The sequence below is a fragment of the Camelus dromedarius genome, chromosome 12 (assembly GCF_036321535.1).
Source record: "Camelus dromedarius isolate mCamDro1 chromosome 12, mCamDro1.pat, whole genome shotgun sequence".
Classification (NCBI taxonomy): domain Eukaryota; kingdom Metazoa; phylum Chordata; class Mammalia; order Artiodactyla; family Camelidae; genus Camelus; species Camelus dromedarius.
In genome coordinates, this window is record NC_087447.1 from 51,665,799 (window position 1) to 51,684,020 (window position 18,222).

General features: G+C 40.2%; 2 protein-coding genes across 3 annotated transcripts; one reads left to right on the forward strand and one right to left on the reverse strand.

Moving 5' to 3' along the window:
* Positions 1-260: 260 nt before the first annotated feature.
* THRSP (thyroid hormone responsive) lies at positions 261-5,039 on the forward strand. 2 transcript variants are annotated; one of them, XM_010990079.3, is made up of 2 exons: positions 261-1,110; positions 3,498-5,039. In XM_010990079.3, the coding sequence occupies exon 1, from the start codon at positions 622-624 to the stop codon at positions 1,090-1,092; it is 471 nt and encodes a 156-aa protein (XP_010988381.1). In that variant the 5' UTR covers positions 261-621; the 3' UTR covers positions 1,093-1,110; positions 3,498-5,039. The 2 variants fall into 2 exon arrangements, with proteins under 2 accessions (XP_010988381.1, XP_010988387.1); XM_010990085.3 differs by lacking the exon at positions 3,498-5,039 and adding an exon at positions 2,910-3,331 and having other exon boundaries at positions 262-1,110.
* Positions 5,040-5,074: 35 nt separating this feature from the next.
* NDUFC2 (NADH:ubiquinone oxidoreductase subunit C2) lies at positions 5,075-12,293 on the reverse strand. The gene is made up of 3 exons (XM_031460429.2): positions 11,973-12,293; positions 7,033-7,176; positions 5,075-5,257 (listed from the first exon to the last, which is right to left on the reverse strand). Exons 1-3 carry the CDS (start codon positions 12,139-12,141, stop codon positions 5,208-5,210), a joined length of 363 nt encoding a protein of 120 aa, XP_031316289.1. The 5' UTR covers positions 12,142-12,293; the 3' UTR covers positions 5,075-5,207.
* Positions 12,294-18,222: the final 5,929 nt, after the last annotated feature.

An 18,222-nucleotide genomic window follows, 5' to 3' on the forward strand; every position in this document is an offset into this window, starting at 1 on the left:
GTCTTACCTCAGTTTCCTCAATGGTAAAACAGGAATATGAAAACATTCATCATAGCGTTGTGGTGAAAAGCTTACTATAGAACTTGATGGGAAGTGGGTGCTTAGTAAATGTTAGCCAGCAAATCATTAAACACACAGCCAGGAAATGCAGAACTGGGCTTCTGGCTCCCACATGAGTGCTCTTTGCCACACACTAAGCTGTCTCATTGCATCACACTCCGCCTTTGCTCATTTCACAGCCGGGGCACCCAGGTTGAAGAACGGAGCTGCACACTAGGACACAGGCAGCCAAGAGGCAGCTTGGTCTCAGATGATCTGAGAAAATTAATGATTACCCTGGGGTCAAGTGCATCAGTTGCCAAAGGGAAAGGCTTCCTTCTAACTGGCCCAGCGAGCTCATGAAGGAGGAGTTGAGGCAGTCATGGAGCGCTGAAGTCTGGCAGTTCTGTCCCTGAGCAGGTGAATCACCTGATACCAACGCTGGGACCCAAGCCCTGGGATTGGCCTAAAAGAGGGCTGTGTACCTACTGGTTGGGCCTTGGCATCCTGTCAAACTGCTGTGCATCCAGACATAAAAATAACAGCCTGGAAATAGTTCTGGGGCAGTCTGCTGGACTCAGCATGGGAGAGAAAGCCACCATGCAGATGCTGACCAAGTGCTACCCCAAGAACAGCCTGCTGACTGTCATGGACCGGTACTCGGCCGTGGTGCGCAACATGGAGCAGGTGGTGATGATCCCCAGTCTTCTGCGGGACGTGCAACTGAGTGCGCATGGCTGCCAGGTCCAGGCGGGGGCCCCCGATCTCTACAACTGCTTCACCATGCTCAAGGCCATCCGTGTGGACGTGGACAATGGGCTGCTGCCCCGGGATGAGTGGCAGGCCAAGGTGGCAGCTGGCAAACCTGACGAGGCTGAGAATGAAGCTGCAGAGACAGAGGAGGCCGGGGAGGAGAGGGTCTCGGGGAAGCTGGACCTGGAATCTCAGTTCTACCTGCACTTCTCCAGCCTTCATCACATCCTCACCCACCTGACCCTGAAAGCTGAGGAAGTGACGAGGAAATACCAGGAGATAATGGGACAGGCCATGTAGGCCTGGACTCCAGACAAGGTAATTGTGGCCATGCCAGTGGGTGTCAGAGTCCACTGAAGCACCTTCCAGGGGAGGAAAGGGATCAGGGGTGAACCTAGTGGGAGAGGGAGAGCCCGGCTCTCAGACAAAGCCGCCCTCCCTTTGGGGTATAGACCACTACCTGGGGCAGCCCAAGGTCGGGCCTTCCTTACTCGCCTTCTGATCCAGAATTGGTGAATAATGGTGGCAAACTGTTAAGGAAACAGAGGGAAAAGTGGCTTATGAGTGTGTACCTTATGTGCACATATATATGTTTGTACTTGTGAGTGTTTATTAGTAAGTATGTGAATATTTGGAACCATATGAACTAGATATGTGTGTTCCCACCACTGACTTCTTTAAGAATCTGAGTAAAGCCAAGGACTCTCTCCCCAGAGTCCAGGCATTTAGACAGATAACTGTACCTGCAATTTCAGGGGATATGCCATCTACCAAGGCCCATCCATGAATTCTAAAATAAGAACCCCTGATGCCATATATGAGTAATACATGATATCTATTTGGACACATAGTAAATGCTAGCACAGCCCCTAAATGCTTGACATAGGAATAATTCCTTTAATCTTCACAATAATTCTATTAAGATAGGTTTTATTATTTCTATTTTACAAATGAAGAAACTTACCCAAGGCACTCAGGTGTCCAATGTGAATTCTATGTGTGTGTGGCACTGCTTCCAACATTTTTTCAAGTAATGGACTATGGAAAATTATATTTATATGGTACATGGTGGTACATCGTTAAGGCTGCTCATGGTAGTCCTGCAACGAGCAGGAGTACTCTGGCCATCCCAAATGCAGCCAGCCAAATGGAAATCTAAGGGACCACTATGTTGGCACTCTAATCCATTCCAGGCACATCAACACAGAGGAATGCCCATTGGGAAACCCACTTGTGAAGACATACGCATATGTGTTGGAATCTGAGCACAGAATGCCTGGGGTTGTGAGGTGTAGATGAGCAGGAAGCTAGACTAGCAGGTAGTGGCACAGGGTAGGAGATGGGAAGGGGACCTGGGACAGTCATGGGTGTGTCAGTCCTGGGTAAAGATGGAGAGAAGGTTGGTCACAGCACATGTCAGTTTTGATTCTGCCAGCCCTGCTCCCATAAACTGGCTTTATCAGTGATAAACCATGCCATGTCCACAGGAATCTCAAAACCTACCCGATGTAGATATGTGGGGCAGAATTTTTATCCCCATTTTACTTGTAAGGAAATTAAATCCAGAGAGATGAAATGACTCACCCAAACTCACATAGTTAGTAAGGGGACAAAAAAAGCAAGACTGGCCCCAATTTTGAGCTGGGGGTACTTTCCATCAGACTCACTCTCTGTCATGTTGTGTTAGCGTCATGATATTCCTGAGGCTGTAGTGATGGGAATACACATGGACCCTGAACACATGGCCTATAGAGAGTTCTGCTCTAGGTGTTTTCTCAGCCATTTTTCCTTCCCCTACTTCAAACCCAGACCCAAACTTCCAACTTCAGCTTTGCTTCCCTCTCCTGTTGAGGCTCCTGGGTGTCTTTCAGAGGTTCTTGAATGTAACTGGGCTGGGTCAAGAGCTCTGCCTTTAGTCCTGATTCCAGCACTATGAGCTGTGAGGACTTGTATTTGCTCACTTCTCTGGGTTTCAGTTTATTCCCCATAATAGTATTAGTAAAAACAAAAACAAAAACAAAACAACAACAAAAACCAATCGGCACTTGAATAGTTCTATAGTTTAAGATCACTTTCGTATGAATTGTCTAATGGAATTATATAATCTCCTTCTACAGATGAAAAAACTGGAGGTCTGAGAAGTAAGAGTCCAAGGTTACTCAGGAAATGGCAGAACCAAGATGAGAATCAACCCTGGCCTAACTCACATTTAATTCCTTTCCTCTACACAACTGGATTTCCTTAGCACCTTAGAAGTCTGCAGCTGGAGGTGGGAACTTGGGATGGCAGAGTGGATAGAAACCCCATTACTTGACCAGCTAAACTGCTTCAAAGACATGAGCAGCCAATTCTACATTGCAATGCTTCAACACACCCTAAACTGTTTTTTTTTGTGGCATCTGTAGAGAAGTTAAAAAATATCTGGGCTCTTGTCCTGGCTCTGCATTGACCTCTGTCTGCCCCCGGACAACTTATTTCACCTTTCTGTATGGTTTCCCTGTTAATAAAATGCAGAAATGAAACTAGATGAGATATTGCAGCTCTGACAACTGGATTCTTACGGCAATAGAACACCGCTGGGGTTTTCCTACAGCAGCACCACTGAGCTTTTTCAGTGGTTTTCCTAATTTAACAGGAATGTGGCAGTATCTAGGTGGTGTGAATTTACACTGACTTTTTTTTTTTTAAATTTCTGCACTCGACAGCTTACTCTGCATGATAGAAAGCAGACTCTGTGATGAGGACACGGAACAGTTTACTAGCCCTGATTACAGGACCAGAAAGACCTGGACCTGCAGCTGGAAGTGAAGGCGCCTGCGATGCCTGGGATGCTTCTCCTCTTTCCTCTGAGAACCAATTCGTGGACTCATCACTGAGTCACCTTTAGGATGCTTGTTGCTATTCACAACTCTCCTCACTCCTCTAACCAGCTGGGGGTGGTAGCCAGTAGTTCAACAGGGACCAGATGTCACCTGGTTAGTGTGGTACAGGAGAAAGAGAAGTTTTAGCATCTGACTAACCGAAGTTCACATCCCTCCTCTTGGCAGTCATTCACTGTGATCTTGGGCAAGTTATTTAATCCAGTGGAGCCTAAATTTCCTCATCTATAAAATGGCTATAGTATTACCTACCTCATAAAGTTATGAAAATTTAACAAGAGAATGACTCAAAAGCATCTGGCATACGAGAGCTATTATTACAGGTGGATTTCCTCCCCCCACCCTCACCACGTATTTGTTCTAGCCCTCCCTTACTGTTCTCTAGAACTAGCAGAGTCCCTGGAATCTGAGTGAGTGGCTCACACCCTTATACTTGCCAAGCACAGGTGAACTATAAGCCTATATTGCAGTAGCAGTTAAAAAACACTTTGTATTTATACGTATTTTAATCAACTTCTACTTTCTCAGACATGACTTCATTTTTAACAAATGGGACTCAAGAGAAAAGGAACTCATTTGATTTTGCCCAGAAACCATCTGCTTATATTCATACTGCCACCTAATTTAAAACCACACTTAAATAAACAATTTTATTAATCTCCAAATATCAATCTGATTATAGAATCCGAGCTTGGAAACAAGAATGTTTTGGACAAGCATTTTAACTTGATAAGCCATTAAGAGTATACTCCTCCTAGTCAGGTGGGACCTTTTACTTCTAACTGCACCAAGCCCCACCGTAGACTGCGTTAGCCACCCAGCCCACTTTTCCCAGGACGATCAGTCTGAGAGTGGAGACCCCTTTACAGTATCAGTCTTCTAGCTGCTCTCCTGGTCTTGAGTCTCCTCCTCCTAAACCACCCTCTGTGTTATTGCGGAGAGCTTAGCAATACAAACCTGACCATGTTATTCCTATTTAAAACCCTTCAGTGACTTCCCACTACCTACAGGATCAAGTCAAAATTATTCTGCACAACTCACAAAACCCTCCATAATCTGGCTTGCTTTGTTTCATTTTGCAATAGAACTGGAGCAGGCAAAATTCTTCTGTGAAGGACCATATGTTAAGTATTTCACGTTTTGCAGGCCACAGGGTCTGTCACGACCACTCAACTCCACTGCTGTGGCGTGGAAGCAGCCACACACACATACACCAGTAAGCCTGGCTGTGTTCCAGGAAAACTGTAGGCGTGAGCTGGATATGGCCCACGAGGTAGTCTGCCAACTCCGAACCACAGCTAAACCCCATTTTAAAATCTGCTAGATGTCTTCTTAAAACTCAATAAATGGAAACTGACCATTCTCCAATGAACTATTTTTCTTATGACAAAAAGGAGTCAGAGTGCTTATGATGACCATTTTAATCACAAGGTGTTAACATGTATATTAACATAAACTTCAGATGTCATAGAAACAGTTCCATAAAATTCAGAGATAACCAGTACTGGTGAAACTGGAACAAGCATTTTGGAGATTTCAATGCACTGGATGGAATTCTTCAAGAATTTCACTATAAGTTTTCTTATCTATAAAAAGAAAGATCACAAAAAATTTATTTTAAAATTGTTTTAAAAATCATATTTCCTAAAAATTAACACTTAATATTCTTATAGAAAGAAACCCCTAATAATTGCCTTATTTTCTAGTTCTCAACCATGGCTTGGCAATCACTAAGACATTTTGTTCCACTGAATGAAGATAACCTCGGAAAAATCTGTGGTGACATCCAGGTGGTTGGAGGGGCCAACGGCTGCCAGAGGGGTCCTGGCTGGTGAAAGAAGGAATGGGTAGGGAGGGGCAGGAGCTCAGATGGTCAAGCTCTCCATGCCTGCACTGTTGGTGCAAGAGGTTCCTGGCACACCTGCCAGTAATCTGCTGCTCAGAGAGAATAAGCCCGTGAGGCTATATACGCTCCTGCTGCCGGAGGGAGCTGGTGGAAACATGGAGGCAAAGAGCCAAAGGTCTGGGACTGAGGACTGCTCTGGCACTGGGTCTCCCTCTTAGGAATCAATATTCCCAAGATTCCTTCCAGCTCTCACATCCAGCAGTCCTGGGTACTCCCCAACACTGATACATCCACTATTTTTGGCTTTGTACTAGTCTTTGAGCTCTTCAATGGCAAAAAAACCCTATACCTTTCTGATCCTCTATAAACATGACATATGTGACTAAAGGCTATGAAAATATTAGAGCAATAAAATTTCAGAGCTAAATAGAACCTTCCAGATAACTAGTCTGATGAAATGTAAATGCTTACTATTACACATTTACATAAATAGGAAAATCTATTTAAAAATATATATATTTACAAGTTCAAAAATTTCCTAAACTCATTCCTTCATGTATGTGTATATCTGAATTGTCTATGTGTGTAAAATACAAACAAGAAAACAGCTGAAATACAATTATATTCACAGCTGCACAAACATAAGTAGAGTGGGCTGAGGAAACTCCTGTCTGTAGCTGGATAAAGGCTTCAGAGATGAGTTGAGCAAGAATTTGCTAGGTGCACAGGGGAAAGAGGGCAAGAGGAGGGTCAAGGAGGTACAGCGTGTACAGAATGATACAGGGTAGGTTCAGGACACAGCATTTCATGGGGCAGGAGATGAGGCAGGGCTCTGTGTAGTTGAGATCAGGCATTACTGATTAAGTGCCTACTATGTGTAGGTTCTGTGCTGCAGGCTGGGGAAACAAAGATGAAGTCCAGTGAGGCACACAGCCTGTATATGTAATGGGGTGGATACAAGGTATGGGTTAAGTGTTTCTACCAGGCAATTAGCTCAGCCTGGGAAAATAAGCCATCCGAGGGAGTCTGGATTTAATCCTAAAGGGAATGGATAGCTATTTTAAGCATATTCGTATTTATCCAGAGAGATTATCAGTGCCTGAACCAGAGTAGTGGCAGTGGCAGAGAGGAGAATTCAGAGCTGAGAATCATTTAGGGAGCAGAACGGTAAGACTTGATGACTAATGGGAAGTGAAAAGAGAAGGACTTGAAGATGATTCCCAGGCTTCTGGCTGGAGTACCCAGGTGGACAGTAATGCCATTCACTGAAGCAGGACACAAAAGCACAGGAGGTCTGGGCAAGCAGAGGGGACCTGAGTTCTGTTTGCTGTCTGAGGGACACAGAGGTACTCAGCCAGAAATTGGATATATGAATTGAAGAGAATTCTGTTTTATAGACACAGATGTGGGAGTCAACAGAACATAGAAGGCACTGAAGTCACAGGCATGAATAAGATTAACCAGAGAAAATGATACAGAGTAAGAAAGAAGTTTTCTACAATTAACTTGAAATACCTTTATCAGGAAAATCCTCTGGATGTGACTTCATGTATGCAAACATATCATGGTCCCTCGCAGCGTACATGTAGTCTTGACGTTTTAAAAGGTAATATCCAATAAAAACAAAGGAAGTAATATATAGTAGCTGGCGATGCAAACCTGAAATTCAACAAATCCCAAAGAAAGCAAAAATCAGTCATGTGTACTAAAAAAAAATTAAAATTACACTTTCACATTTCAGATATATAATTTGTTATTTCTCCCAAAATTCTTTTTTAAAAAAAGGCTTTTGTATATGGGTATTCTGACAGCCTTGACCTTGGGACATCTTCCTAAGGGGTATCTGGCAATTATGAGAGCAACATTAAATCTACAAAATAACTATTCAACAGAACCCAAGATTTTTAAAATTCAAGTTTTATAAGTTTCTTCAAGAAAAACGGTAGATAAGTACAAAACCTGAATGGTAGACTGAGAACAGGGGGAAAAAGTTTTTCTTTTTCAATAAGTTAACTTTAGACCTAGACAAACTTGTATTCCAAGAAGTGTTCTGGATATGATGAGTAGAGGTAAAGTCCTCTGCAAATGGTCTAAAAGCAATTTGGTTTGTCTGCATATATTGATTCATATTTGATATTTAGTGGTTACTGAAACAGTACACTATACTACATATGGAATCAATGTATGTCAGTTCTCTTTTGTACCTTCTACAGCTTGTAATTTTGCATGTACTACCTATTCAAAAACTATCTTAAAAAAAATCATCCTATTGTAATGAGGATTACGTCTGAAGGGGAGATCCAAAGATATGAACTTTATATAGAAAAAAAAATTTTTTTTTTTTTTAACAAAAGGCGAACTGCAGATTTTCTAGCTATGCCCCAGAATTCTATCCCCAGGCCTCTTCTTATCCTATACATCTTCCTTTGGAGAACTTGTTTATTCCTATAGTTTTATCCATTATCCATGTGCTGGTGACCCGTAAGTACATCAAACTCAGACACCCATGCTGAACAACAGCCATATTCAAATGTTTGACACATTCAACTGAATGCCCTTAAACAAACTCAGTTTCTTTATATTCATACCTTTTTTCCTAAGTCAGAGAGTGAGACCATTTACCCAGGAATCCAAGTCCTGCATATTAAATACAGTAAAATCCCTTCTTTTCCACCCTCTTTCCCCACATCCAGTCACTGAGTCCTGTTATTTCTACCTTAGGAATATTTCCTTTCCTTACTTCAGGGAACTTATGCTCACTTATACTAACTGGTCTCCCTTTCATCTCAATTTCCACTCCATATTCATCACAGCTTTCACCCTGTCACTAGAGGAATTTTTACTAAAATACAAACCTAGCTTGTCAATGCCTTCTTCAGTACACCCAACAGGACCCAAACTCCTGCATATGACCTCCCAGACCCCTCACAAGCTTACTCTTCCTCCTTCATTTTCTGACACTCCCTGATATGCACACTGTGCTCAGCAATACTGAACTGCTTTTAATTCCTCATACATTCTAGGCTCCTTCAAGCTTCTATATACTAAGCACTGATTACTTCTCTGCCCAGCAACTTCCTGATCCTTCAAGACTCAACTTGGACATCACTTCTGCTAAGAAGTCTTCCCAGAACTTTCCTGGATTTAAAAGGGTGAACTCATGTCTATTAACATGTAAGTTGCTTTGGTAATTATTTCTCTACTACCAGGCAAAGCCAATGTTTGGTTCATCTTTGTACACCAGCACACAGAGAGCACTTAATACATATATAATAAATGGATAGATGGCCTTGGGCAAATCAATTTACTACCTTTAAAACAAAAATAATACCTAACCTATCTTTCTCACAGTAGTTATTACAGTGTTTTAGAAAAATTATAAAACAATAAAAATGTAAAATATTACTATGATCTGGGGCAGAACAGGGTCCAGGCTCTTTTGCATTCTCCCTTACCCCCAACAGCCTCTGCTTCCCCTAATGGGCCACCTGTAATACAGTAAACCAAAATGTGCTGGGTTCTCCCAGGTGCCATTGGACTACACAGATACAAAGACCCAGACTCTCTGTGCTTACTCATATCCTCACAGAGGAAAACTCGATAAATAATTTTGATAATATCAGTGTTCTCGCCCCCAAGGCATGGCTTGGCCTCTTCCCAGGTCCCCATTTCCCTAGCCTCTTCTCTCTCAGCAGTGGTCTCCCTCTCATCACAAACACAACCCCTCCACAATCATTTCTCTCTTTGTTCCTTTACTGAGTGAATCTAAACCTGGATGTCATGGTGCTCTCTGCAGAACACCATAAATTACTGATATATTAAACTAGAAATTCAATAAATATTTAATTCTGTGGACTACATTTAGATACCAACTAACTCTATATTTAGAGCAGGTAAATGGTAACCAGCAACAAAGGTTTAAAAATAGGTGATGGGAGAAAAGCTTAAGAACAAATTCTATTTAATATTTTCTGCTAACTTGAAAAAGAGCTGCACAATTTTATTTCACTGATAGAATATTCCAACACTACCTACAGAATGCTCGGTACTCCCCATGGCCATAGTTGGACACTCCACCATGTGTCTCTTTCCCTACTCTTCCAACTTTATGTGCATAAATTCGTACCACAATTCATCTTTTTAATAGATATCCTCATCTGATTTGTAAATCTTTGGAGGATTGGAACCATGTTTTGTATTTCCTTGTAATCTACACATTCATTCAATAAGTACTTATTGAGCATTACTATATGCCAGATATTGAACTAGGTAAACAAAATATCCATTTAATAAATGCTGCTGAGGATAACTATTTCAATAAAGTCCTCAAACCTAAATTTTCCAAAGTAACTAAGGGAAACCCAGGTAACTTAGGAACTGACCCCCAGCCCTTGACTAAGTGCTTTACATCCATCATCTCATCTAGTTCTCACAACCACACAAAGGTAGATATTATCCCTATTTCATAGACGAGGAAACTAAAGCTCACAGAGATAAGTAACTTCCTCGGAATCAAGTGGCTAGTCACAGGGAGGTGGTGTCAAAACCAAAGCATGTGCTCTTAACTACTATGCTCTTCTGTCTCCCAGGAAAGACACAAAACATTGTTTGGCAACAATGAGGTGAGGTTAAGTGGTATATCTGTCACATTTCAGCCAATCTTCACTTCCTCTGGAACAGTATCCCTCTGAGCTGAACCTCCTTCCTGCTCCCAAAGCACTCTCTGCTCACCCACCTCTATCAAAACATGTATCTGTCACACCAAGACCCATACCTGTCCCTCCCCTCCAGCTCCCAACTAGACCAGTTCCTCAAGGGCAGGGCAGTATTCCTCCCCCTATATACCAGATGAGTAACACTGCCTGGCACAGAGAAAGAGCTCAGTTAAGGGTGAACAAACATGATAAACTGTGTAACAAGAGCTAAGGAAAGGGAAACTGTTCAGCACCTTCTGTGTGCCAGGCATTTACCTATAGAATCTCACTTAATTCTCACAAAAAAGTATGCAAAAGTGAATTATGTAAAAACAAATTATTCAAGTAACTTGCCCAAGGTGACATGGTTAGGCAGCAATGGAGCAAGGCTATTTAGTGCCAAAGTGGAGCTCTTTCCTTCATACCAAACAACAGGCCTGGGCAAATGTGGAGTAGTGATAAAAAGAGAGGACACTCCATGTCCCCAGTGGCAGAAATGGACAAAGATCACTCCTTTCTGTGGAGTGGGATCATATCCAAGGCAGATGAGATTTCAAGTCTAATTGAGCACTAGAAGTGATAAGATTTGGTGGGCTGGGAGTCGACCTGCAGGCCTGACATACAGCTGGAAGAAGGCAGAAGAGGCACACGTATGGTGATTCCTGGTTGCCTGAACCACTGTATTAGCTTTCTTCCTAACTGGGCTCCTTAGCGCCAATCAGTTTCACATTGTTGACAAAGATGACCTTTTAAAATACAGGTCTGATCACTGCATTTCCCCTGACAATTCTGAAAAACATGTGAGATTCCTGTCTGCTTACAGAATAAATTACCATGATCTACCTAGATCTTTTGTTGCCTTATCGCCCTACTCTGCACTCACTCAGCAACTGCCCCCGATTCAGGCGCTTTTGCCCCCATTCAGTCCCACTAGCCTCCCATGGGCCTGGAAGGCTCTCTTCAAGTACCTGACAGATCAAAACTAAGTTCAAACACAACTTTTATAAAGTTTTTCTCTTTTCCCTTTGTACATCCATAGCCCTTAGCGCAGTTACTGTGTCACCTATTATCAGTGTTGGTCTCTGACAGATGGGCCACTGACTTTCTAGGAAATACAGCCCAGTGGTTTAGAGCCTCCTACTCAATGTGAGGTCCCCAGACCAGCAGCATCTGGGAGTTGGTTAACATCAGGCATCCAGATCTAACGAATCAGAATCCGCATTTAACAAGATCTCCAAGCTATTACTATGCACATTAAATCTGAGAAGTGCAGGTTTTGAATACAGACAGGTTTAAAAACAGACGGTGCTACTTACTATCCATATGACCTTGGGCAAGCTGCTTTAACCTCTCTAAGGCTCTGTTTCCTCACTGTGAATAATACCTCCCCACAAAAGGTGTTTGAAGATTAAATGCTATAATGCACACAGTGTTAAGCAGTGCATTGCATCGATTGATCATTCATTCTTACACATCCCACAGAGCGAACTGGGGGGCGGGGGGAGCAGGCAAATTCAGTCTCGGGTCCTTCAGAGACTCACTGTGAGGTCGTGGGTTGCACTGCACCTCAGTTTCCTTAAGTACCAAATAATAACTCTGGCCCGGCCCCGTTCTGAGAAGCTCACGGGGGAGGGGAGGCGGGGCCTGTTGGGCGAAAAGGCCCTGAAAAGCCGAGGCACCTCAGGCAGCCTAAGGCGGAGCCGGCCCTCAGTCCTGCGACCCCCTCTTTCTCTCAGCAGATCCCGCCTGCGCAGCCCTCACCCGCCGACACCACCGGCCTCCGCCGGATCGCGTTATCAATCAGGCCGGAGCAGTAGCCCAAGAAGCCGACGTAGGCGAGCCGCGGGTCAGTCAGCTTGGGCGGCGGCAGGCTCCGAGCCTCATCCGGCAGGAGCTGTAAGGGCATTCGGCTCGGCCGTCCGCTCATCATGGTGATGCCGTTCCCACTTGAGGCCTGGCCTCAGACCGCCAACTACAAAGAAAACCACCACGACCACTGCCGGGGCACAAGCCACGAGCTTTCTCCTCCGAGCGCGGGTCTGAAGGGCATGACACAGGGCGGTGCAGCGCCCAAATGCTTCCCCTAGCGCGCTCCTGCCGGAACCGCGCGCGGGAGGTTCCGGGTCACTAAATGGCCAACATGGCTCTCCTGCCGGCCGGCGCTAACTCTACCGGAGGGATTTCGGGTGCTTGGTACCTGGGGTGGAAGAGTCCAGGAAGCGAGCCAAACGGAGAGACTGCGTGACGCTTTTTTGGGGGGTTAACCTTCTCTACTTGCAATTACCTCTCCTTCCCCCGCCCTGGAATGTTCCTTCAGCAGGAATTTAATTTTTCATCCAACACCCATAAGTGGACTTGATGGATAGTTTTAAAAAATGTAATTGAGATCTCATAAAAGCTAAATTTTCTGGGTTTCCCGTGGTTCATTCACACAGGCATAGCCTCCACAAAGCCTAAAATTAAGCTCCAGCCAGCCATAAAAAATTCGGAGAACCCCAGGACTCGAACATTTATCCAAACTCTCCAGATTCATCCTGAGTCTTCAGGTCCTTGTACGGGGCTGAGGGACGAGGTGTTTCCTAAAGTTTCGAGGAATGAAAAAAAGAAGGAATCTATAACGTTCTGTCAAGTAATTGTCCAGTCTCTGCTCACCTGCCTCCAATACTAAGGAGCTCGGATCTTTGAACCCTCTGTTTAGAATGCCCTTCCTGATAAGGAACTAAAATGTCTTCTTTTCGTGTCCATTCATTAGTGGAATCAACATTTTATCTAAAGGAGTGCCTATTAAGCCAGAGGTTAATGCAAAGTTATATGCATCAAAAGTATTGATCTCCAAAGCGGAAGAATTAAGTATCAGTTAATAAAGATGGACCTTTTATGCCTGCAAAGAGCACTTCCAGATCTGTAGTATTTTCAAGTTAGGATTTTCCAAAGGAATATATATTGGAACAATTTCCTGGAAGGCAGCAAATGTTTCAGAGGTTCACACTCTTTGACCCAGTAATTATGTATCTGAGAATGTGTCCTATGTAAATACTAGTATGATATATGAAAAAGCTTATTTGCAGTCTTTTTTTTAAACTATAGTGTTTCCTTTAAAATTATATCAAAGCAGGGAAAAATCACTAATAATCTACCATAGGATTATATAAAATTTGAATACTAGATGAACTATTAGGCAAATACTTAAATATATAAATGATGTGAACATATTCCCTACATTCTTCTGGGTCCAATCTCTCTCTTTTTTTTAAGAAAAAACATACCCAAAACCAAACAACAGTATACCCATGTTCTACCACCCAGAATCAATCATTGTTAATATTTTGTCATATTTATTTTATTTTTTATTGAAGTATAGTTGATTTACAATGTTGTTAGTTTGCAGTGTACAGCAGTGATTCCATTTTATATATATATGAAGCCAAATCATATATATATGTATATACATATACTTTTTCAGATTCTTTTCCATTATAGCTTATTACAAGATATTGACTATTGTTCCCTGTGCTATACAGTAAATATTTGCTGTTTATCTGTTTTACATATAGTAGTGTGTACCTGTTAATCCCGTACTTTTAATTATCCCTTCCCCTCTTACCCTTTGGTAACCATAAGTTTGTTTTCTATGTCTGTGAGTCTGTTTCTTTTTATAAATAAGTTCATTTGCATTACTTTTTAGATTCCACATATACGTAATATCATATAGTTGTCTTTGATTTACTTCATTTAGTATGATAATCACTAGGTCCATCTATGTTGCTACAAATAGCAACATTTCATTCCTTTATGTCTTAGTAATATTATATTATATATATTTAATGGATATATATATTTATCATACATACATCCAATAATATATACATCCTATATATATGCCACATCTTTACCTTTTAATGGATATATATGTATATACCTTTTTATGCATATATATATATACACACACACACCGTATCTTTATCCATTCATTTGTTGAAGGACAGTTAGGTTGCTTCCCTGTCTTGGCTATTGTAAGTAGTACTGCTATGAATTAAGAGTTTTCATCTTTTCTGGTTATGTGCCCAGGAGTGGGATTACTGGATCAGGTCATAACTATTATTTTTAGTTTTTTAAGGAACCTCCATCTGTTTTCTATAGAGGCTGCACCAATTTACATTCTCACCAACATTGTAGGAGGGTTCCCTCTTCTCCACATCCTCTCCAGCATTTATTATTTGTAGACTTTTGGATGATGGCCATTCTGACCAGTGTGAGGTGGTACCTCATTGTAATTTTGATTTGTATTTCTCTAATGATTAGGGATATTGAGTTGTCATATTTATTTTAAAGGGGAAAAAACACTAAAAGATAAAGACCCCTTTCCGGTCTTCCCCAGAGACAATCACTATCAACAGATTAGAATATACACTTCCAGTACACTTTTTATATTTTTAAATATATTTAGTATTGTGTTTCGTGTGCTTAAAAAGCTTTTTTTAACCTAAATAGTATGATTCATTGTTCCTGTTTTTTGCTGACTTTCATAATTCCTTATAGTGTTTTTGAGATATATTTATTTTATCTTTTTGATGGGGGGAGGTAATTAGCTTTATTTATTTATTTATTTAATGGAAGTCCTGGGGATTGAACCCAGGATCTTGTGCATGCTAAGCACACACTCTACCACTGAGCTATATCCTTCCCCCTTCAGATTTATTTTTGATGATACAGAAAGATCAGGTCCATTCCTTTTGATTACTGTATGCTATTTCAATATATAAATATGTCACATTTTATTCATCCATTACCCTTTTGATGATATTTAGGTTGTTTTCAATTTCTTTTTCATCTACATAAGTCTATACTCCAGAATCTAGGGCCAAGACAAACTTTTGCACATGTGTACCTGGACTAAGAGATGTATAAAAATATACATAGGAATAATATCCATTTGTAATAGCCCAAAACTGCAAACATCCATTAAGAACTGAATAGATGACTAACACTAAGTTGTGGTGTTTTCATACAAAGGAATATCTATGCATCAGTATGATGAATCTCAAAAAAGAGGTTCATGTTAAAGAAGAGAATAAGAGATCAGAGAAAAAGGATAAGTTACAGGAGAATAAATGATTCCATTTATATAAAGTTTCATATTGGGCAAAAATATATTGTTTAGAGACACACATATTACTGTGTAGCATAATGTCCTTGAAGTTTATCCATGTAGTTGAATGTGACAGAATTTCCTTCCTTTTAAAACTTACATAATATTCCACTGTGAAATGTATATAATAAATTTTATCTATCCATCCATCTGTTGATGTCCATTTGGGTTGCTTCCACCTCTTAGCTATTGTGAAATGATGCTACAATGAAAATAGATACGCAAATATCTCTTCAAGATCCTGCTTTGAATTCTTTTGGATATACACCCAGAAGTAGGATTGATGGATCATATGATCATTCTATTTTTGATGTTTTGAGGAAATAAAAAATAATTTTCTCCAGCTTTATTGTGATATTACTGACATAATACATATGTAAGTTTAAGGTGTACAGTGTGATGATTTGATACACATATATACTGCAAAATGATTACTACAATAAAGTTAGTTAACAGCCATGGTCTATTTCTGAACTCTGTTTTGTTCCACAGATCTCTCTGCCAAATGCAGTACCTATAATACTAATAACTATAGTTTTGTAATATTCTTTTGTATCGGTAGGGTGTGTCAACTACATTTTTTTTCAAAAACTAGCTGAAAACAAATATTAGCTATTATTATTACTATTTGTACACCTCTACTCATCCTCATGATTTTAAAATCACCTTGTCAATTTCCCTGAAAAATCTCAGAGATTGGGGTGTTGGTTGGAACTGCACTGAATTTATAGACTAAAATGTGGAGACTCAATTTATTTAAAATGCTGAACTTTCTCATGCATTAAAACGATATATATTTCTCCATTTATTTAAGTTTTCTTTTTTTAACCCTCATTAAAACATTATAATTTTTCCCATAAAATTCTTACACATTTTTATTAGTTCATCTCTAGGCATTTATGGTTTCTGGTACTGTTGTGACTGACATCTTACATTTTATTACCTTTTCTAAGTGGTGAATTAGAATGTTGCTTTTATATCCAGCAATCTCGCTAAACTCTCATTAATTCTAATAGTATTTTCACTTGATTCTGTTGGATTTCCCCACATCCTTGGCAACCCTTGCCCGTTGCCATTGCCAAACTCTAATCTATTAATGGAAATGTTATTTCATTTTTGCTTGCCTTTCCTTGATTATTTGTGAAGTTGAATATCTTTTCATATTTATTGGCTATTTCAGCTTCCTTTTCTGTGAATTAATTGACTATCTTTTAGCCATTTTTCTTTTGGATCATCTTTACTGGATGATTTGTAGAAATTTCACACATATACTTAACACTAATGAAAGTTACTGTTTTTGTGTAGTCAGATTTATTCATTTTCCCCCTTTATGAACTGTGCTTTTTGTGTCTTGTAAAACAAATCTTGTTCATCCATTATAAGGTCTTTCTGTTCTCATCTTCAATTAAATTACCTTCATGGAGAACACCAGTGACCTCCGTATTACCACACCCAATGATGACAATTTTACTCAACATCTCAGCAGCATTTGGCACAGGTGTCCTTTCCATCCTTTCAATTAACATTGTCTTCCTCCAGCCTCCAGGACACCTATACTCCTAATTTTTCTCTTGCTTCACTGGCTTCACTTAATTTCCTCTGATGTCTCCTCTTTTTATTCTCAGATGAACATTCTGCAAATGTTAGGTTTCCTCAAGACCTGTCCTGGGGCCTCGTATCTTTATTATCTATTCTCTTCCCTTAAATGATTTATCTACTCCCTTGGCCTTAATTACCATGAATATAGTGATGACTCAAACATTTATTACTCTAGCGTAAATGCTATTCTGAGTTCAAATGATACATCTACTCACCTACTTGACATCTTCACCAGGATCTCTCACAAACATTTCAAATTAAGTCTGTCCAAAAAGAAAACTTTTTTTTCGCATTGAGAAGATTAAAACATATTTTCAAGTGCAAGGAATAATATAACAAAAACACCACACCCACATTTCCACCACTGTAACACTTTGTTGTGTTTGGTTCAGGTCTTTATGTCCTGATGTCTATATGTAAAATACACACATAGACACGAGACCTATATATAGTCTCTTTTTAAAATACATAAATAAAATAGTACAGAGCAAAAATTACTCTTAAGCTCAACCTTTAGTCCCAGCCTCTTTCCTAACTCTTTAGAGGCAACCATGACCCTAAATTCCATATGCATATTAGTGTCTATTTTAATACATTTACTTTAATAGATTAATCCATAAACAAGGTAAAACTTTTTTTGTATGTTTGGTTTTAAACTTTTACACATTCTGTATATATTATCTCCTTAGGTCCATGTTCACAAATTTCTCTAGGATCTGTATTTAGAATTAGAACTGAGTTTCAGAATACATGGATTTTCAATTTTACTAAATAGCATCAAATTCCTTTTAAAGAGACTCATCCAATTTCCATTCCCATCCACAATACATGTGAAAGTAGCAATATTTTCTATTGCTAAACTTTAGTTTTTTCCAAACTAATGGTGAAAAAATGGGATCTCGTTGTTTGAATTTGCATTTCCCAGTGAAAATGAGTATATCCTTCTATAGTTATTTGCCATTTGGGTTTCCTTCTGTTCGACTGAATATTCATACACTTTGCTTATTTTCCTTAGTGTTGTCTTTTTCTTAATGATTTGTATGAATTTTTTTGTGTGAGGTAATATGAATCCTTTGTCTGTCACGTGTTACAAAATATTCTCCCCCAATCTGTTGTTTATCTTTTAACTTTGTTTATAAGGCCTTCTAATACACAGAAGTTAAAATTCTGATGTAGTAGTATTTATCATTCCACTCTTTTTCTTTACAGTTTGTTTTATGTTTTTAAAAAATCGTTCCAGGCCACCTTTCGCACTCCATCCTC

Coding starts and splice junctions, on each gene's coding strand:
- NDUFC2 (XM_031460429.2), bottom strand. CDS start 12,141: ATGATGAGCGGACGGCCGAGCCGAATGCCCTTACAGCTCCTGCCGGAT. Junction 7,177..11,972: donor GAGGCCGGTGGTGTCGGCGG/GTGAGGGCTGCG, acceptor GTTGAATTTCAG/GTTTGCATCGCCAGCTACTA. Junction 5,258..7,032: donor AGAGGATTTTCCTGATAAAG/GTATTTCAAGTT, acceptor TTCTTTTTATAG/ATAAGAAAACTTATAGTGAA.
- THRSP (XM_010990079.3), top strand. CDS start 622: ATGGGAGAGAAAGCCACCATGCAGATGCTGACCAAGTGCTACCCCAAG.